Source organism: Aplysia californica, unplaced genomic scaffold (assembly GCF_000002075.1).
Source record: "Aplysia californica isolate F4 #8 unplaced genomic scaffold, AplCal3.0 scaffold00001, whole genome shotgun sequence".
In the NCBI taxonomy this organism is placed as follows: Eukaryota; Metazoa; Mollusca; class Gastropoda; order Aplysiida; family Aplysiidae; genus Aplysia; species Aplysia californica.
In genome coordinates this window covers 3,231,610-3,252,634 of record NW_004797271.1, presented here as the reverse complement: position 1 = coordinate 3,252,634, position 21,025 = coordinate 3,231,610, and the positions used below count along the sequence as shown (strand labels likewise).

Here is a 21,025-nt window from a genome sequence, read left to right as displayed (position 1 = left end):
TGAACGGAAAAAAATTAATTTCAATAAATGTGTTCAGACGCTTAGAAGGATCCCCAGTCAACGAGAACAGCTAAAAAGGTCACCGATACACTGATGTTAACTTTTTATAGTGATACAGTTATTACTACAGCCTTTCAAATTTTAAAATTTATTTATTAAACTTTTTTTTCATTGACAGGACTTCCCAAGATCGTGCTCCTCAGAAGACAGTTGCGGTGACGGCGCTCGCGGCGACCAGTTCCACAGCTACCGCTCCCGGAAACGTCAGTTCAAGGCCGACATGTCTCCGGGTGGTAACAACAATGACGCCAACCGTAAAGCCCGCAGGAAAAGCCCCCAGTCTCCAGAGGAGTTACAAGCCCAACGGTGTCTTGCCAACGTCAGAGAACGACAGAGAACAGAATCTCTGAACGAGGCGTTCTCCCAGCTGAGGAAGATTATCCCTACCCTACCTTCGGATAAGTTGAGCAAAATCCAGACTCTCAAACTGGCGTGCCGATATATTGACTTCTTGTTCCAGATTCTTCGGAGCGACGAAGCGGAGTTGAAGTATTTCCCATCCAGTTGTAGTTACATGGCGCACGAGCGTCTCAGCTACGCCTTCAGTGTTTGGCGTATGGAAGGGGCGTGGCACATGACTGGCCACTAACACCCAAGTAACCAAATGACTGTAATAACAGAACACAACTGGGCACTCCAGGCTCCTTTTAAATACATGGTAAAAGGATGTCTCTGCCTTAAATTTTTGCCTGCCGTGGACTTTAAAATCCTTGATCTTCAATCAGACTCCGTAACGAGCCATGACGTTCATCGAACAAGAGTTTTGAAGATGTAGTTTAGGGTGTGACATATGTGAGTGTATGCCTTGCACATCGTCTTGTGAACATACGACTTGTTCGTGAACGTAAAAATCTTTTATGTGGAAGGAGATCTTCAAGTTGATCGGCAACTGTGTCTAAACATGAAAAAAACCCGTACATTTTAGCATGTACGGCATTGGTCTCAGATACATGAACGCGTTAAGAATTATTGTAATGGAACATATTATGTCTCTACTTTCTGTTGTTCTTGAAATGCCTCGTGTTATTCTCACTGAGCATTAGGGAACATGTGCTTTTGTTCGTGACATGGCGAGAATTCGTAGTGATTGAATATTCTGTTGCGTGAAAATGGTATTCCAGGACAAAAGCTCGGTGGATTGAATGAATAGTTCTCTGAATTCTAGTCATGGTTTTTTATTTCAACTTTCAGTCAGTGGATATATACTCTACCAATGATTATATTGCTTTTACCATTATCTAGAGCACGATTCGAATTTCATTGGAATAAGTTCCTGAAACCTATTAAAGTATTGATCTAGTCATGATGTATTGTGTTTGTATTTGAAAGAACATGTTATTTGATTTCAGGTTATTGTATTATTAATAGAAATGTTTTTGTCTTTTCTTTTCAGTTTTGTTCCAGATTATACTTATGTAAAATTCCTGGATTTTGGAGCATGATATTCATAATATATTACTAAATTATAAAATATAGATAAAAGCTCTAATTCTGATTTCATCTCGTATACGTTACGAAAACAGTTATTGCTGTCATATCGTATTTGTCGAGAGTACTTTTGAAAAATATCACACAATTGTGTATAAAAGACAGGAATACTCATTGTAAGGTACATGTACTTTCAAAGAAGGAAGTTGCAAATTGTGATCCTGGTGTTACTTATTATGAATACCAGAAATAATTCCAATTCCGTTAAATGAATTGTTTGATTCTCCTTTAAAAAGAAAATCCTTTTTCCAAGGATAGAAATGGAAATTCAGGGAAATATTATGTCGAAATGTGCACACATCAACTGCATCAATTGATTTCCATCTTTAAAAAATACATTTTGGAAAACGAAAACCATTGCTTTTAGAAGAAAAACGAGAGGTTAATTTGACTAACAAAAATGTTGTCTTTACCGTGCGATGCAAAAGAAAACATAATGGAGCTAGAGATATAACTATTACATTAGGTAAACAGACTTTTTCATAAGTTCGTGAAGAACTAAAACTATTCTGGGTGGTCGTTTTGTAACCGTTCCATACAATAAATGTAATAACAATTCATTTCGAAAAGCCCACCAGTCACAAAACCGTGCTCTTCCTAGAGTGTGAAAGCACTGATGAACATTAATTTTTGTTATTTATTCGGAAGAAAAGTGTACGCATACATATATTTCATAATTTTTGTTGTACGTGGTCACAATATTACAAGATCAACAAATCTTGTGGCGAAGAGTGACTGCTTTATCATTTCACTGGAAAGGCACTTGCTATTAATTAAGAGATACAATTATCTGTTTTCGCAATTTTCTTTGCCGTTAAGGACAATTTTGGAATAGGTAGTTTTGCTAGTCAGTTTCGTTATGTAGTGAATACCTGAAACCATAATTATTGATTCTAAATTAATAACAAATTATGACTAAATAGATTATGTTGGGCTATCCTGTGGCTCTAAATCAGTTTGAAGACCAATGCCACCTTACAATTAGAGACCAAATTCTGACCTAAGATTTGGGCCCTTAGTCTTTAGTGTTATCCCCTGTGCCTTACATTGTTCCTTGGGTATCTTGTCTTCCTCAGATCTGTGTTTATGGGGTTATCTTCCAATAGGTCCGTCCACTCTGTTCCTAGACAGTGCTGACATTTTTTGTTGATTTTTATGCAAAAAGATGGAAGTTTTATTGACATTATTTTAATAAAGACACTCTTTAGTATTTTCCTTTCTTCAGTTGTATTTTTTGGTTGTTGTAATAGCCGGTGTTGTTATTTTGGCTTCTTTTCAGTTGTTAGATCTTGACCGACAGCACCATCGTCTGTGGTGCAGTTGTTAGGCGCTTCTCTGTCGCACACAGAAGACCAGTTCGATTCCGGTGAATGGAGAATGTTTATTGAGTTTGTCGGTCTCTCTGCTGGAACATTGTATCCTTCTCGGTTTGGGTTGGCCCTGGCCCTGACACGCAAGGCCGAATGGCCCACATCCTAAATTATCTAATGTGTGTTGACGAGGATTATAACACCCTATGTTATTATTTTTTTTAAATACAGCAAAGCGAAAAATATAATACAATGTGACTCGGAACTTGGTAAATGGGGTCCTATTTTGCATATTGTTATCACATTAATTTTACTCATATTTGACGTTTTTCGGAAACTGATCACATACCTCAAAATATAAGTAATCATCCTGTTCCAAAAATACGTCATAAACCCCCATATCACACATTCATCTCTCTCTCTCTCTCTGCCTCTCTCCCTCTTTGTCTATTTGTCTGTCAGTCAGTCTGTCTGTCTGTCTGTCTGTCTGTCAGTATCTCTTTCTCTCTTTCTCTACCTCATGTTTCATTCTTCTTCCCCCTCTACTCTCTCTCTCTCTCTCTCTCTCTCTCTCTCTCTCTCTCTCTCTCTCTCTCAACGTGTGTCTGAATCTCTCCATTTCCATTTTCCAGGAACTATCATGGCTCACTCAATAGCTCTCTACTCTGTGTATTTGATAACACAACATGTACGAACACAAGGGCAGACTGAACTTGTCTTTAGGCCTTTCGCTAAGGGGGTATAGTAATATGTTCCTATGCACAGTAGAATTGTAAATAGGCTGATTTATCAATGTTACGCTCATACTGTGCAGGAATAACACAGGGGGAACTGCTACTTTTTCGTTCCTAATCCTTACCATCGTCATTTTTCTCTATTCTTTTGTATGGTTGTCACTCTCTTGTGAACTGCTATTTCCCGGGAGCCCTGATAGTTGAAGCAGACTTTGTTCTGTTGAGGCTAGAGAGGTGAGTAGAGTAAGTCTGATTTCCCGTTTGGACTTCTCTGTTGACATCCACCCCTTGGCGCTCATATGACCTTATGCAGTTGCAAGCGCCGTAAAACCTAAATAAAACTAAAATTAAACAAACAATATAAAGACAAAACTTGAGGAAAATAAAATAAATAACTGCATAACAACTGTAGCTAGAATGTTTTTTAATGGCCAGCATCACTTTCCGTTTTCGTTCCCATCTCCAACACCTTTTCCAGTCTACGTTGTATAATAAGACACTTTCTGCTCCCAAAACTCTTGACAGTACTAAATCAAAAGCAAACTTCCGGTTCAGGATAACGAATTGGTTTGAGAATAGAGGAAGCAGCCTTCGTTCTTTACTGTGTTCTCTGTGCGTGTTGTTCCCAAATAGGTGTTTGGAGTGTTTGCAAGTTTAAACGTCATGTTCGTAAGTGAGACTTTTTACACTTGCTCACGGCACCCTTTTGAAACTTTTATTGGATATTATGGGTATAAGTATAATACAAGTAAGTACAAAGAGAAGGATTTTAAAGATTTCAAACTCCATGCTATTCAAAAGATGATTGTCTCGTAGGTCGCTACCTTAGTATAACATAACTGGGCTTTTTTTCAAGGTATCAGGACAAAAATCTTGTTACAACACAAGATGTCACATATGATGCCAATCAATATTAACAGCTTTTAAGGATTTCTCATAATATCCTTCACTCAAGAAATGAATCTACTGCCAATCAATGAAGAACTCTATTGCGTCAAATACCAAACTGTTCGTTTAAACTCTCAGTTTATGTTTTAGTTTTAGTAAGTGCTTTACGGCACTCGCGACACAATAAGGTCATATAAGTGCCGAAGATTAGAGGTGTTACAAGAGAGTAACAAACACAAAAAAGAAGGAGGGGAGATAAAAACGATAGTTGTTTGATAGGAAAAAAGAAGCAAACCACACCAGAGCACCCGTCAACCACCCACTCTCAGTTTCTCAGAAGAGAAAAGCAAGAGAATTGTGTAGAAATACATGAACTTATACACGGCAATAAGCGGAAGCACTCGATTCTCTAATGTGAAGCCACGAGTCGCTGAACCTTTTGCTAGAAGCACAAGAAACCGACGGCATTGACTTCTTTTTTAAAAACAGTATTTACCATTAGACAGAGAGAGAGAGAGAGAGAGAGAGAGAGAGAGAGAGAGAGAGAGAGAGAGAGAGAGAGAGAGAGCGAGCGAGAGAGAGAGAGAGAGAGAGAGAGAGCGAGAGAGAGAGAGAGAGAGAGAGAGAGAGAGAGAGAGAGAGAGAGAGAGAGAGAGAGAGAGACAGAGAGAGTCATATACATGTATATTATAGAGGTACCGAAATAAATTAGAAAAACAACAAATAAAGTATGAATACAAAACAACAAATGCTTGAATCTATATATATATAGATTGATAGAGATATATATATATATATAGAGACATACAAACAGACAGACAGATAGATAGATAGATAGATAGATAGATAGATAGATAGATAGATAGATAGATAGATAGATAGATAGATAGATAGATAGATAGATAGATAGATAGATAGATAGATAGATAGATCGATCGATAACTTAAAAAGAACTCGAGAAGAACCATACTACTACTACTCTTAACAACAAGTTAGAAACAGTCAAAAGTAAATGGCGGATGGGTAAATGAAAAAAGCAGATCAGCTGGTTGTGAGCAAAACATTATACTTTATTCATTCTCCTTTAAAAGCACACATCAATTAATTGACGACAGTACACATGTGCTTATGGAACTGTCGTTTTGATCGAAATCTCGTGCAGCATTTAAGATTTATTCTATTATTCATTTTTCAAATTCAAGATTCTAATTGATGCCAATGTCATATCTTTCGGGGTGTAAAAAATACAAACAGTACCATGCCAAGCCCCCAACACTGCACAATTAAATAAATGAATTAATTAAAATCCCTTAGCGTCCAGAAAACTTACCCATCTTTTCATATTTTTGCAACAATTTTTACTTAATAAATCCTTATTTAATTGACCCAAGAAACTGATATCCAAGATATTTTTCTAAAGGTCGACAATGCAAAGCAAAATAATCTTAAACTTGATGACAATGGAAGCTCATTTGAACCGCGAGAGGGCCAGTGCTGCCTGTTCTGGTAAAGAAGCGACAACGTGCGATCATCATTAATTTGAAAAAACTTCTAAACGGGTATAAATTAACTCACCCACTTCCATCCCTACTCCACGAAAATAAAATTGCCAGTTACGGCAGGTTGATACGAAACCAAAATTGCAGGATATCGCCAATACCTGTATAAATAAATAAGTAAATTGATAAATAAATAAATGAATAAATAAATAATATACAGTGCACATGCATCATCATCAACGTCGTCATCTATCTTTAGTCCAATGCTTGCCAATCTGGACGATATTGCTCACTCGTGGGACGAGTAGTTTATTGTTGTAGCTATCCCTATAGCTTGGGTGGATTCTTCTTTTGGATCGCAGGCAGTGGTTGCTTTGGTCTGCTCGTTAGTTGCGCAACCTCCAGGTTTAGAGCGTGGATCGAACGCCATTGATCCAAAACAAGCTGTTGAACAGAGCAGAGGGGTGCCAAGTATCATATTATTACAAGTTTGTTATGCATTTATCGGGTTTAAACTGTAAAAGACATAACAATTTTTTTTTAAATTGCAAAATTCCCCCAAGGAATTAATAGTGGTAACAGTAAAAAATAGAGAAAAAAATGTGCCTTTTGAAAGAGTATTAGTGAGGCCTCAAACAAAGATGTGGGAAGGGCATACACGGATATCTATCTATCTATCTATCTATCTATATATCTATCTATCTATCTATCTATCTATCTATCTATCTATCTATCTATCTATCTATCTATCTATCTATCTATCTATCTATCTATCTATCTATCTATCTATCTATCTGTATCTGATCTCTATCTCTATCTATCTATATCTGCCTGCCTGTCTGTGTGTCTGTGTGTCTGTGTGTCTGTGTCTCTCTGTGTCTCTCTCTCTCTCTTTTTATATATATATATATATATATATATAGATAGATAGATAGATAGATAGATAGATAGATAGATAGATATATATATATATATATACTAGCTTATGCCCCTTTCGATGAAAGGAATGATCGGTGCATTAACATTAACTGAAAGCCATTGGTCTACTATATTTACGCTCTACTGGAGTGGAGCAATACATCTTAAGAGATGCAAAAATGTAGAAGGTTTAGATCTATACGCTCAAAAGAAAAGTGCGCCTCGCGAAATATCACTTCCGGCACTTTTTCTGTCCCGGGCAGCTACGCAGATTTGTTTCTTTTCTCAGATGAATAATCATAAAGACTAGAGAAGGGCGGGAACCTTTTGTCCAATATATTTGCTAAATTCAGGAAGTGAAAAAAATAAAAATCGTGCTCCGTCATGTGGACCTAACTTTTATTTTGCAGGTATGTACTTGCCAACTTTCAACTTTGTAGCTGTCGTAGTTTTATGGGGTAAGTGGCACTTGTGTTTCCAAGTTGCCAAATATATATATATATATATATATATATATATATATATATATATATATATATATATATTTCTGTTTGTCTGTCTGTCTGTCTGTTAACATTCATCCCGATAGTGAGAATAGTGAGAGAAAGAGAAAAAGGCATATATACTGAATGATTAACTGACAAACAGGAAGACAGAAATTCTGGAAAATAACGATAAACATATAGACAGAGATCTGGAAATTGTTGTCGTTAGTTATATTATGTTATAATAACTGATACAACCCTTTCGAAATAACTTAGGTAATTCAAGAGGCTGGCTCCTTCAACTCTTCTTGGAGCAGACAGCCCGAGCTCAGAAGGGTAAAATGTCCCTTGAGACAGACATATAACTTTGTTGATACTAATGTAAAATAAAAACAAACAACAAACAAACAAACAAACAAACAAACAAACAAACAAACAAACAAACAAACAAAACCCCTCCTCACATGGGAATCGATCTCACTCAGTATTCTGCGTGCAACTGCGGAACGCTAAAAATTAAAACCTCTACACCACAGACGCCAGAGTAAAGAGACATATATATATTTTATATATAATTTTGGAGAAATAATATTTCACATGTTTACATAAACACGAAGCTGACGTACTCTCCTCAAGCTTCGTAATTCGTTCTTGATGGGCAGATTATCCACTTCTTTCGGGCAAACATTCATGTAAGCCTCCATGTGTTTCTGCATTTCGAACACATCTGAGAGCATCTTGGCCTTTGTGTGCAGCTTCTCGTTCTGTCGTATGGTTTGCCGCAGATCGGTATCCCTCAGGTGCCTCTCCTCTAGGCGTAGATCACAGAGCTCTCGTAGATCCTTTGTCTGTTGGGGGTACACCATAGAAGATACATTTTTACAAAAATCATCATCATCATCATCATCATCATAATCATCATCATCATCATCATCATCATCATCATCATCATCATCATCATCATCATCAATGGCAATTCGAATGGAGTTATTTGGACGAGTGGAGGTGCCGCTAAGCATATTGACAATGGAGCCGAAAAACAGCCTCGCTCTCGCTCGAAGATTTCTTCGTGAAGTCCGTCAGGCCCATTAAGGAAACAAAACAAATCATCATCATCATCATTATCATCAGCCGCAGCAGCAGCAGCAGCAGCAGCAGCGGCAGCAGCAGCAGCAGCAGCAGCAGCAGCAGCAGCAGAAGCAGCAGCAGCAGCAGCAGCATTGACTGTTCTTTTGTGAACCTTTCATGAAGTCTTATTATTACGCCACCCACTAAAAGAAAAGTTACGACGGAAAAGACAGAACGTTAACAACTTGCTGGGTCGAATGGATGGTAAAAGAATCGAAATAGTACAAAGCAATAATTATTTATTCGTTCTGAATTAGAGGGAAAATGCATCTAACAAACCATGATTGTTCAACCATTGACTTTATGCTTCTTAAATGGAAATGCTATCTGCTCAGAATAAAGGAAATACATTTGGCATTGGTGTACCATAAAGCAATAAAGATCAAAAGTATAATAATATTATTGCAGGGTTGCCTTTGAAAAACTAGAGATGAGTCGCAGTGAACAAAATTAGGCTAAAGGGGAAACAATGAATGCCAGTCTGGGATCGCAATTAAATAATAAATCAAATCAAAATTCATGGCGCTCATATGATATTACCTTATGCATTTGCATGCGCCGTAAAACCTTACTTAAAGAAACAAAATCAAATTTGAGCATGTCCTATGAAAACTGAAAATTATGTCTTTTAAAAGAAAATGTCTTTGATGATTTCCAAACATTGGATAATTTTTTCTACTCCATTTATCACTCAACGATTTGCAATATTATAATTTGCACTTACTAACTTATTCCAGCCTCCCCCCCCCCCAAAAAAAAAAAAAAGAAAAAGCGAAAAAAACCCCACCCCCAAAAATAAACCTTGTAGATATATATTGGTAAATTTACCAGAACATTGAGCAGAGCAGAAAACCCATTTGAAAGGAAAGTCGATGGAAAGCTATTATTACTTATTAGGATAACACGGGTCAATGCACATACAGTTATTGCATTTGGCCTCTTAGAATAGTGCCAATATATTATAGTGCTCTGCTGTCATCTTTGGTGGAGTTATTAATATTATTGACTTTTAAATTTTATCCCACCAAAATGACAAAATTAAAAAAAGTAAATAAAAATCAACTAAAAAAGGGGGGAAAAATTGATAGTCCTCTGCAAAATTTGCTGTTTCAAAAATAATATGTTCTATCTGAATTTGAATTCTTCTAAATTCTAAGAATCCTTGTTATTTTTTCTGCTACAATAATCTATATAATGGCATTAAACATAAACAAGAGGACATACAAAAAAACGACAAATAATGACCTGATTAACAGTTAGAACGTTCTTCAAGTCAGTAACTTCGGGGTCGATTTGGAAGTTTTCTAACACGTCGATGGGTCTAATAGCTCCAAATTTCTTCATCATTTCTTCATCGCAGGTTTTATCCATTTCTTCTAGCCTGTGAAAAAAAAAAGAAAAAAAGTGTACAGAAAAATGAACAAGGACATATTATTACATCGGCGTTTTGATCTTTTAAAACAGTCGTTGGCTTAAAGACCAAGTTATGCCCGAAAATACAAAATTACGATTCAAACTAAATCTGCAAACTCATATCGATGCCGGTGATAACCAATACCACAAGTAATATCTTATTTAAAATTTAAAAATTCTCAGCATGCAGAATTCTACTTATGCAGAAGGAACCGGGCAACGCGATAATTTACTCTGCTATCACTGCCAACACAGGGAAGATCACTCCAACCGGTCAATAATAATGATAGTTCGTGTAAAAGTTTTTATTTCCTGTAAACCAGCTGTTCATAATTAGAAGGGCCTACGAAACAAGTCTCTTGTTCTAGTAAAGGTTAAATCTAAAGTGATATGCATAATCTTTAGCCCCTGTGAAAAAAATATGATAAAAAGACAAACCAGTAAATTAAAAAACACAGAATATTACAATTTCTGAACCCTATCTGTACGTCCGGGGTCATTTTGTACCCCAGGGTTTGTATTTTTCATATTTTAAAATACTTCTAGAGCGAAAATCTCCTTGAAACTTTCAGTATTCCTACAAAATCATATTGACAGATTGCTATGCAAAGTAAATCGCAGGTAATGCATCGTTTTGACCAGTGGTCACATTTCAAAACAACCTTTTTTTGCGCCCGGTGGGTTCATTTGTGCCCCCACTCTCCAGAAAGGAAAAAATCTCAGTTGTTCTTATCCGTATCTAGCGGGGTAACAGACAACCCCAACACTTCGTTTGCATGAAGTACTAATAATCGCTACATCCACATTTTCCAACATCTGGGTTTCTGTTGGGTATTGTCAGCGCTCTCGCAGTTGAGCTGGAGACAAATGATTCAGAAGGCCTAATCATCCTTCTTTATTTTATATATGTATTGAGACTGATTGTTGTTGGCAAGTCTGACACACACTGCATCACTCAGCAGATGAATAAGTACCGAAACTCTTATCAAACCTAGATATACCGGTGGAAGGGATGAATCTATATACATTATGTATATCAGTCGCATGGCGTTCTTACGGGAATCTATTCATGTGGATTGCCCGAGTTCGAACCTAGCTGGCGTCAAATTTTGTGATCGTGTGAGAAAGAAAGAGAGAGGGAGAGAGAGAGAGAGAGAGAGAGAGAGAGAGAGAGAGAGAGAGAGAGAGAGAAAAAGAGAGAGAGAGAGAGAGTTAGAGAGGGAGAGAGAGAGAGGCAGACAGAGAGAGAGAGAGAGAGAGAGACAGACAGAGACAGAGAGAGACACAGAGAGAGAGAGAGAGAGAGAGAGAGAGAGGGGGGGGGGGGCAGTGAAGAAAAGTAAAAGTAATAGAGAGAAGAATAAATTATTTCTTTTTCTAAGGAGAGAGAAAATATCTTCGCTCAGTATCAAGTACCAGTAGTGGCTGCAATAGAATGGAGTGATGATTACTATGGATACAAAGGACATGAGGGTGAAGTGGCTAGTAAGTCGGAGGACGATACTATTGGAAACGAGGGAGAACATACTGACATAGATGAAGTGAATGAAGAAGAGGAAGACGACGCTGAAAGCAATAAATAATAAATAAATTGGCTGTAAATGCTACAGCCTGAGGATATGAGTACACTTGCCCTAGCCTTAGAAACCACGCCACATGCAGCTGAGGAAACTGCACTCTGTCAGATAGGGAAACTGGAATACGTCAACACTATGAAGGCAAAGACGAGACGCTGTGATACAGGGTTGCTTCAACACAAACCTGCAGACCTTGATAGAATCTGCTACTAGGCTGATGGCTAATCCAAGAACATTTCAGACAGTAAACGCCGCATACAAACTTTTCGTTACTGCCAAGACGATGGAAAGAATCGTTGTGCGCACGAACATAATAATTATTGGTAGCAATGAACCTTTTCATCCAATTTAGCAGCGGCCAAACGCTGTGACCTTGTCCGCTTCGGCCAGAGTCCTTAGCGCAGGATTTGTTTCGAGCACAATTTCTTCTTCGTCTTCCAATCGCTGCCCTTCATTTCTTTGAATTTTGAGAAGAGGTAAAAGTTGCATGGTTTAAATCTCCTGAATAGCGGAGACGTTCACTGCCATGAGTCTAGAAGATTGGTGACCTTTGAGTGAGTGAGCAGTGTGTACAGATGTGTTGTCATGATGGAAGGCAACACCTTGCTCAAGCGGATGTGGCCTCTTTTATCTGACTGCTGGTCTCAGCTTTGTTTTAAGAATTATCTTGTTTTAATACTTAGTAGTTAACGTTTTATGTTGTCCAACGGGAACCAGCCAGTTCAAAAACAGACCTTTCTGGTTGAAAAACACAACGCGCATCATGTTCAAAGCACCTTGCTTGCGCCGAGCTTCAGGGGTAGGAGGTGTGTAATCTCCCCGGTCTTGTTTATGCTTTACACCAACGACTGTACTTTTGATAACAAAAACATCAAACTAATAAAATTTGCGGATGATTCCACTCTACAAGGCCTTATAACAACAAATGAGAATGAATACAGGGACGCTGTGAATCTATTTACAAATTGGTGTGATAACCACTTCCTTATACTAAACGTAAAAAAGACAAAGGAATTAATAATAGACTTTAGAGTAAAAAAAGACCAATTGCAACCATTATTTATTAAAGATGAAGAGGTGGAGGTGGTAAACTCTTACAAGTATCTTGGTGTAAAAATCGACCACAAACTTGTCTGGCATCCTCACGCTGCTCTTGTGCATAAAAAAGTAAATCAAAGAATGTTTCTTTTGAGGAAATTAAGAAGTTTCCGTGTTGACAATAAGATTATGTCCATTTTTTACCATTCTATGATTGAAAGTGTGCTATTATTTTGTATTTGCTGTTGGGGTGGAAATTGTAAGGTGAAAGATAAAGAAAAAGTTTTACAGAACCATTAAGAAAGCCAGCAAGATCTTTGGATATGATTTTATAAGAATGGATGCAATGTATTAACACCACACGTATAAAAAAGATAAAAAGCATTATAAACCACCCATCACACCCCTTTGCCACACAAATTGTAAGATCACACAGTGGCAGATATGTACCTCCTAAAACAAAGAAAGAAAGATATAAAAGAAGTTTTTTTTAACCATCTAGCATGAGGCTTTTGTCAGAATGAGCATAAATGTGTGTTGGTCTTTAGATTATGTATCTGTATATAACTATAACTCCAGAGGTCTAGTATTTAAATTCCTGCATGTGGTTGAATGATACATTTGATGTAAATGCACATTTTGTCAGCTTTACTTCGCCTTTGATATTAAATTTTAACGAGAGTAATCTATATAATTTAATTTTTTTATGTATACCTGCATGTGTTTTTACGGTCCTGTACAGCCAAGGAAAATTTCCCTCTGAGATAATAAAGTACTATCTTATCTTATCTTCTATCTTATCTGTGATTATGGGTTTCTCCAATCTGCTGATTGTCTTTTCGGTTCTGGATCCCGCGAATACACCAATATTGTTGATTTGACAGAACAGGAAAACTTACACTTATATCTCTGGGACAGACCACATATATGTAGTATTAGATGGTTTGGAGTTATTGGCTGATGAGCGTGTGTTGTGAATGATAAAAGTAGCGGTTGATGTTTGTTGTTGATGGTGGTGTGGTCCTTTCGGTCGGCGTTCACGATGGTAGTTTTGATGTTGTAGCCCCCCATTAATGACAGTAGTTGTGACGGCTATAAGGGTGATAATGTTTTCGCCATTGACATTGAGTAAGGCAGTATCAAGCCCCTAAGGTAATTCAAAGCCAGGAAGTATATACTATATGTAGATTCGGACAACAGTAAGACGAAGAAGAAAAAAGTCGAGGGAGCAGACCAAACCAGAGATATCGAAACCATCCGAAAGATCACTGTGAGGGTGATAAATAGTATAATGTAACAAAGAATCACAGAAAAGAAGGAGCATGGAATAATTACAATGCAGAGCAAAGTAAGCAGCCTACCCAGCCCCCGTAAACAGGAAACTCTGGCCTTGGAGTGAAGGCCTATGTGCTACTTTCAAAAGTAGTGTATATTTACTACACATACAAGTTGTCCGTTTGTACGCGATTTTGTACTGCAGATCAGTTGCTTGGAGCATTTACAACAGATGTATGGTACTTCAGTTGAAGTTGAAGAGACTTTCTTGTACATGTATATGGGGCTAAGCTCTAACAAAATAAACAAACACAGGGGACAAAGCAGATAGAGGATACATGTATCATTTTCACTAAGAAGTACAATATGTTCAGCTCCTTACTTTCAGAAGGCCCCACAATATTATATGTCTGTTATTATAAGTACATGTATTCCGTTTTGTTTGTTTGTTGTTGATTTGTCAGGACGAGTGTTTGGTGGGTGCTCTCGTGTAGTCTACTCCTTCTGTTTCGTGGTTTCGGTTAGTGTCTATATTCCCATTAAAAAAACCCCCAAAACAAACAAACAATCGAGCCCCCCGGTTAGTGCCCAGGACAATGAAGAAAAATCCCAGGAAAACACAGCAGAGTCGACGGGTCCTGTAGGTTTTATGTTACTATTGGCACCTAGTATAGGCCATTACAGGGAAAACCAAGGACAGGAGAGAGTGCTAAATCTAAATCTGTATTAGTGGAAGGAGCAGAAAACGACGATAGCAAAGTCATAAAGGAGAAGAAAACATACAAAAGAACACAAGCCCCAGTCAAGAAAGTTCACAAATAACCAGGAGAGTCGAGACATATTAGGCTTCAATGATAATTAAATCTGATTAAATTAATTTTAAACGACAACAACAATAGAATCCTACCATAAGAAGATGAAACGACGTTCGAATGCTAGATGTATATTCAAATTTAGGTTTCGATTCACACACAAATGGACTTGATTACCTACCTTGAGAAAGTTCTGCACCGTCTCATTATGTCTAGGTTTAAGTTTAAGAAAGCGAATTTCTGGAACTGAGAGAGCGAGCTCATTTTGGACCCAACTTTCTGTGAAATATGAAGGCTTGAGCGACATTAGTGTTAGCCAGTTGAACCCTCGACACAAAGATATCTACAGAACTAGTTGCCGCCATCTTGGATCGTAAAGCGTTTCGATTCCAGCAGTGGGTCTTTTGTTACCTCACAGCGTACGGATCGGATTAAAGAGTAAATTTCTTCTTTGAAAAGTGGGGGCATAGAGTATCCCACGTCGTATGGATACGATAGTAAAACACGACATAGGGATAGGGTTAATCTGTGATATCAGTGCATCTACTGGTAACAATTTTTGTCGAAATTCAAGTTCTTAATGTTGAGAAAAATTAGAAAAAAGATATATAATGTCAGGACAATTAAAACAGCTTAGTTTTCTTTTTCTTTTCCTGAAAAATTTCCTTCCTGAGCTTAGAACAGTTAAAGAATTTTACGATGATCTTATGTTTTCTAACTATATTGACATGCTAGTATTCCTTTCTCCGTCCTCAAAGGAGTTAGAAAAAGCTAAATTGAAATTTTCCTTCTGCCAATGTTCCACTCCCCAAAGCCCCTAAATTCTGTTTTCTTTGACAAAAGAGAATCAGTGTGTTAAGGAAAAAAAGAGCTATACTATAAAATGAAACGAAAAATGACTTATGATAGCGAAGAACTGGCACTTTTCCAACATCCCTCCTCACACACCCCGTCCTCACAGGCACATTTTATAAATCTTTTCAAAAGTCCATAAACCCTACGAATCATCTCCCTTGCCAGTCTGTACCTGTCCAGGAATTTCAGTTTGTTGCGATGGAGCTGGGAGAACGTCCTCTTCGTCGCCTGCACTTTTGCCTTCTGCTGCTTTTTCTCAGTCTCCAGTTCCGGGATCCGGCTCTTGAGTCTGTTGATAGCTGAGTTCTCTGTGATCAGCGCCTCCTCCATGTCAGCGGCCATGTAATAGATCTGATGCTTCTTCACAGAAATGGCCACGTCTATACCGTTCTGCTTTTCTTGCATTTCTTTCACGAATTTGTCCAGCTTCTTACGAGAGCTATCAAACTCCACGTCGGCGCTGGCAATTCGATTCTTCAGACTGTTTATTGCGGCGTTCGTCTCGTCGTAGACAGCTTTGGCAGCCTCTTCCAGCTCGTCGACGTTCACTCTACGAGTCCTCACCTCTATGACAGAGTCGTAGATCTCCTTACTCAACTCGGACGGGGGGAGGTCTACATCCAGGCCGTCGTCGTCCTCGTCATCTTCGTCCATGATTAAATCGCTGTCATCATCACTGTCCTCTGAATCGTCCGAATCGTCATCCGAATCAGAGGACCCCTCAGCTTTTTCTTTCTTCTTGGATATTTTTTTCTTAAATACTCGGATAAGGTACTTCTCGAAGGATGGAGCCTTTGTCGCTATATTCAGAACTTCGTTCAGGAGAGATGCTCTTTGCTTTGTGATAGAATCCAGGTTCTTTTTTATCATATCTAGTTTTTTGTTGAGGACCTTGAGCTCTAGTAAACATTCTTTCTTCTCTTTGCTGGCCTTAAGCATACATTTCTCTATATACTTCTCCATCGCTTCGTTGTTTCGAGCAAGAATGAACTCGTTTGTTAGGAGAACCATCCGAGCGTCGGCGACTTTGAGAAGATAATCCAACTTCACTTTCTTGTGTCGCAACAGTTTCAGTTTCGCGTCGAAGGCGAACTTTTCTTTTTCTATCAGCTCAATGTAATAGTCTTGGTTGAAACGTGCAGTAGTGAGCTTGGCAGATACTATTTGCACTTCCAGAGGGGAGGGTTTACAACTTATTTTCTCCACATAGCTCCCAATGTCTCTTTCTTCTCTTGCTACTACATGTCTTGGCTCCATTTTCAAGACAGGAGTAAGGCCCACACTTGACTTCCTTCTTGTCATAGGCCTTTTCTTTTGAGGCGGAGGAACTGTTGGCTTTTTTTGAGCCGAGAGCGATGGGACCTTTTTCACTTCTGCTTCCATATCTAGAGTCTGTTTATAAGCGATGACGTCATGTTTCGTGTAACTGAATGACGTGTCTGGATCTTCTTCTGGACTGAGAGGCCTAATGTACGAAAGGCGTTTTATCTCGTCCTCAGGAAGATCTTTCTGACTTTTAAATAGAAGCTGTTTGAATTTCTCTATTTGGGCCAGATGGCAAATTTTCTGCTGCCTGAGATTTTTCATTTCATTATTGAAATCATTGTGCATGTTGAACATTGTCTCTTCTAACAAAACCAATTTTTTGCGAGCTCGGTGAGTGGTCAGCTTTTTCTCAGGAGGTACCTTATAGTCAGCTGCCGTTTTCAGTTTCATATCTCCCATGTTAAGCCTTGCATCGTTGATGGCATATTCTTCTTCTCTAAGGTCGTCGTCCGTCGGTTCAGTTTTGAGAAAGTCATTCCATTCCATCTGCCGGTGGACTTTTTTCTGTCTTCTCTCCCAGAGCCTCACCATTTTTTTGTAAACAAACTTGTCCATGCCTTTCTTTCGAACAGGACAAGGCTCCATGTCTAGATTACTGCTCCCACGAGGCGACCCTTCGTCGTCCATGACCTCTGAATCTATCGGTTTTGGAGTTCTCTGATTCAAAACTTTGTCTTTGGCATCTTCAAAAAAATCCGGAAATTCGGGAATTCGAAAAGAACTCAATTCAATGTCAGAGTTAAATGCTTTAAGCACAAACAGATTGCAGTGAACAACATCTTTGAAATGGTTTTTCAGCTTATTCAAGCTGACAGAACACTTTTCACATTCCCATGCCATGACTTTAGTAATTTCCTCCCGAGCTTCTTTAAACTCTTTTTCTTTCAGGATCTGTCCATCGTTAGTGATTGTCAATTCAACTCGTGACAAACGTACATCTTCAGGTAGCTCGTTGTTTCTTTTGACAAGTTCCCCATACCAAAGGCGCAAGCGAGCAATTTCTTCTCTTTTAGCAGCTTTGTTCTTCTTTGCCTGTGCCATTAGAGCCATTTCTTTTGCGACATTTTTCAGCGTTTCCAGGGTGAGGGCATCACGGTCTATAACATCACGAACTTCTCTATTCTGTTCTTTCACAGCAAAATCGGGAAGTTTAAATTTCTGTCTGAGCTCATCTTGGTCCTCTTTGCTTAGGAGGGAAAAAAGAAAACAGTTGCCATCTCTGCCACAAGTCACAAAAAAGGCATCGTCTTTATCTAGGGCTAGTGCCGTGACACTGCCTCTGACGCAGTCGTGGATTCCCTCTGTCCAATGAGGCCCGGGGTTTTCTAGTTCATAAGGAAAAATAAGCTGCTGCAGACGGACTCTGCCGTCTTCAAATCCCATGAACATTTGATCCCCCTCCTGAGACAACGTTATGGTCGTCACAGGGACATCATTGGACTCTATGATTGGAATTGCGAGAACTGGTTCCCCCGCTTGAGCTCCATTAGCTTCCTTCTCCTCCTTGTCCTGCAAATGAACGACATAAAGGTAACCAGTGTCATACTTGCCAAGAGATAATATCAACGTATTTTCATGAATAGGCGATTGCTGCAAAATTAAGATTGGACTTGGTTCTGGAGGAATGTACGGTCGCCATTTTTTCCTCTCCTCTGCAATGCGTTTCGTTTCAACTTCGTTTGCTTCCGCCTCCGCCAGCAAACGGAGATCCTGTTCTTCCTGTGTTTCTTCGCCATCTTCAACCTTCCTCCTGTTTTCTTCTTCGATTACTTTTTGCCTTTCTTCTTCTTCACGCTGTTCTTTCTTCAACTGTTCGTCATGCCTAAGCTTTGACTTCACGCTTTTGAAATCAAATCTTCGTAATAATTTTTCTTCAGCAAAGAAGTACGAAGTTGTATTGTCAATCTCTTCTAACTTAGGCGCAAGAACCTCTTGGATCACAGCACCCTCTAGAACCACCAAGACTTTTTTTCTTTCGTCATCAAAAGAATTTATGTTCACCCACTGGACGTCGTGAACTGGCAGATACTCTGGCATGCTGATGAATGTCATTGGCTCAAAACGCTCCCGAGCGTTGAAAAAGAAAATGGTACCGTCCACCCCTCCTGTCACCAGGAACTCTTCTCGTTTGTCCAAAGCCATGCCAGTGATATTTCGAGAATGAGGCTTTGATACAACCTCCAAATTTATTGACATCGGGAGATCAGTGTCAGAAGGTTTTCCAGAGAGAGACAATATTCTTAAAACGCCATCTGCGAAACCTGCTATTAATGTGGCGCAGCTGGAGTCAAACTCGAAAGAAGGCCATAATAGGCAGGTACCGGGAGCATTGAAAGTCCGAGACGCTACGAGTTCTTGGGTAATATAGTTGTACACTCTAATCTGTCCGTCCTCTCCCAATGTTGCCATTAGACACGTTAATGCAGAGAGTCGACAACCGACAATAGCTCCGCCATGTGCCGTCATCACCAAGCTTGGCTCTTTTGCTGTGAAAAGGAATGAAAGGTCAACTTTCCAAATGAATCCTTTTCCGTCTTGGGCAAACCAGAAGCTGTAAGGAGTCTTGTGACCGCTAGAGTCATTTTTTACAAGGTACCACAAGTCTGAGTTTTCATGTACCTGAACTTCGGCCACGACCTTCAAAGGAACTTTAAGACTTTCCTCAGTTGTGTGAATCTCAGCTGTGTCTATGGCGTCGAAGTTCCACGTCCTTACCCATCCATCCTGCCCCGTGGTCAGAAATTCTCCGTCGTTAAGAACAATCTGACGGACGATACCTAGGTGGCACGGGTAGTCAACCCTAGAACAAATTTCAGCGATTATGAGACCGTTCTCCCAGACCAGAAGATTTCCCCATTCGCTGCCGCTTACAACTTTGCCATCGGGCATCTCAACGTACCCTTCGATATCCGACAGCTCTGTCTTTCCGAAGCGACCAATATCCCCTTTCAATTTGAGACCTGTGAATGTGTGCGCCATCTTCCAGAATTTGATATGACACAGACCTGATGTTGTCAGATTTCCGGCAAGCTCCTTGGAGAACGTAACTCTGTACACGTCTTGTGCGTGGGATTTCACTCTTAGTATGGGAGTCTCCCGCAACCAGTTCCAGACGGTAATTAAATAATCTGGTTCGCCACCTTGCGAAGCCAGAAGTATCCCATCAGGGCTGAAGTTGACGGAAGCGTACACTGTTCCCGTTCCGCCTTGGAGTTTCCGGAAAAGCTGAAGCTTTGGCCAGGACCAAATGCCGATCGCTGGGGATGTTCCCTTCTCCGCGGCTGCAAATAATTTCCTGCTAGGGTGTACAGCAAGAGCCCCGAAGCTAGAGCCCCCAAGACAACGAAGATGTGTCTTTTGTTTCGTCTCGTGATTAAAGAATGTAAGGACAAATCCCGACATGAACATGAGAGTTTCTTCGTCTAAAACGTGCAAATTAGCCATGCGTTGGCAATCGTAACCGAAGGAATAAATCATGTCAAAAGGTTTGATTCGATAAAAGAATGGATCGTCAGTACATTCTTCTTTTCTTTCCTCGCTTGGCTCGTAGTGGATTTTTGGAGGTCTTTCTATGAGTTTTCTAACCAATACTGTTTTGAATTTCTTTTTGGGAGGTCCTTTAACTTCTTCATCTTCGGCTTGCTCATCCTCTGGCGCGCTCTGAACAAAGACATCATCGTGTTCATCATCTTCTTCTTCCCCTCCTTCCTCCTTCTTTTCCTCTCCCTCTTTCACTTTCTCTTCTCCGGGTTTTTCGCCCTCCTTTTCCTCCTCAATCTGTACGTCTTTCTTTTCTTTATTTTTTTCGTCTCCTTCTTCTTTCTGGGCGTCCTCTTTGTGCTCGGCCTCTTCCTTCTCCGACTTGGCTTCATCTTCCAATACTTCGACAACCTCCTCCACCCACTTGTAATCCTTTTCTGAGGGGTACACGTCGGGCTCGTCGTATTCTTCCAGCTCTGACTCCCACTCGTAGTGCACCTCTTCCTCTTTCTTTTTACTCTCATCTTCGTCTTCCTCTTCATCGTTCTCTCCATCATGAACGTCGACCACTGTCCCTGAAAAACCAAAATAAATGGAAGATTACATTCAAGGCTAAGTAGGTAGGTGCTTAAAAAGATAGACATGGATAAATAGATATACAGACAGACAGACAGATAGACAGACAGATAGATAGATAGATAGATAGATAGATAGATAGATAGATAGATAGATAGATAGA

General features: G+C 39.3%; 2 protein-coding genes across 3 annotated transcripts in view; one reads left to right on the top strand and one right to left on the bottom strand.

Moving 5' to 3' along the window:
• LOC101845135 (twist-related protein 1) overlaps nucleotides 1-2,761 on the top strand; it is a 23,582-nt gene extending 20,821 nt beyond the window's left edge. For both annotated transcript variants that reach the window (XM_005088858.3, XM_005088857.3), the window contains exon 3: nucleotides 179-2,761. In XM_005088858.3, coding sequence (XP_005088915.1) covers nucleotides 179-649 — 471 coding nt within the window. In that variant the 3' untranslated portion in view covers nucleotides 650-2,761. The remainder of the gene's footprint in view (nucleotides 1-178) is intronic.
• Nucleotides 2,762-5,540: 2,779 nt separating this feature from the next.
• The window catches only part of LOC101864654 (cilia- and flagella-associated protein 44), a 16,330-nt gene continuing 845 nt past the window's right edge, over nucleotides 5,541-21,025 (bottom strand). The window contains exons 2-5 of the mRNA XM_005088856.3: nucleotides 15,653-20,861; nucleotides 9,756-9,891; nucleotides 8,009-8,230; nucleotides 5,541-6,423 (exon numbers count right to left, since the gene is read on the bottom strand). Of these exons, the coding sequence (XP_005088913.1) occupies nucleotides 6,307-6,423; nucleotides 8,009-8,230; nucleotides 9,756-9,891; nucleotides 15,653-20,861 (5,684 nt within the window). The 3' untranslated portion in view covers nucleotides 5,541-6,306. The remainder of the gene's footprint in view (nucleotides 6,424-8,008; nucleotides 8,231-9,755; nucleotides 9,892-15,652; nucleotides 20,862-21,025) is intronic.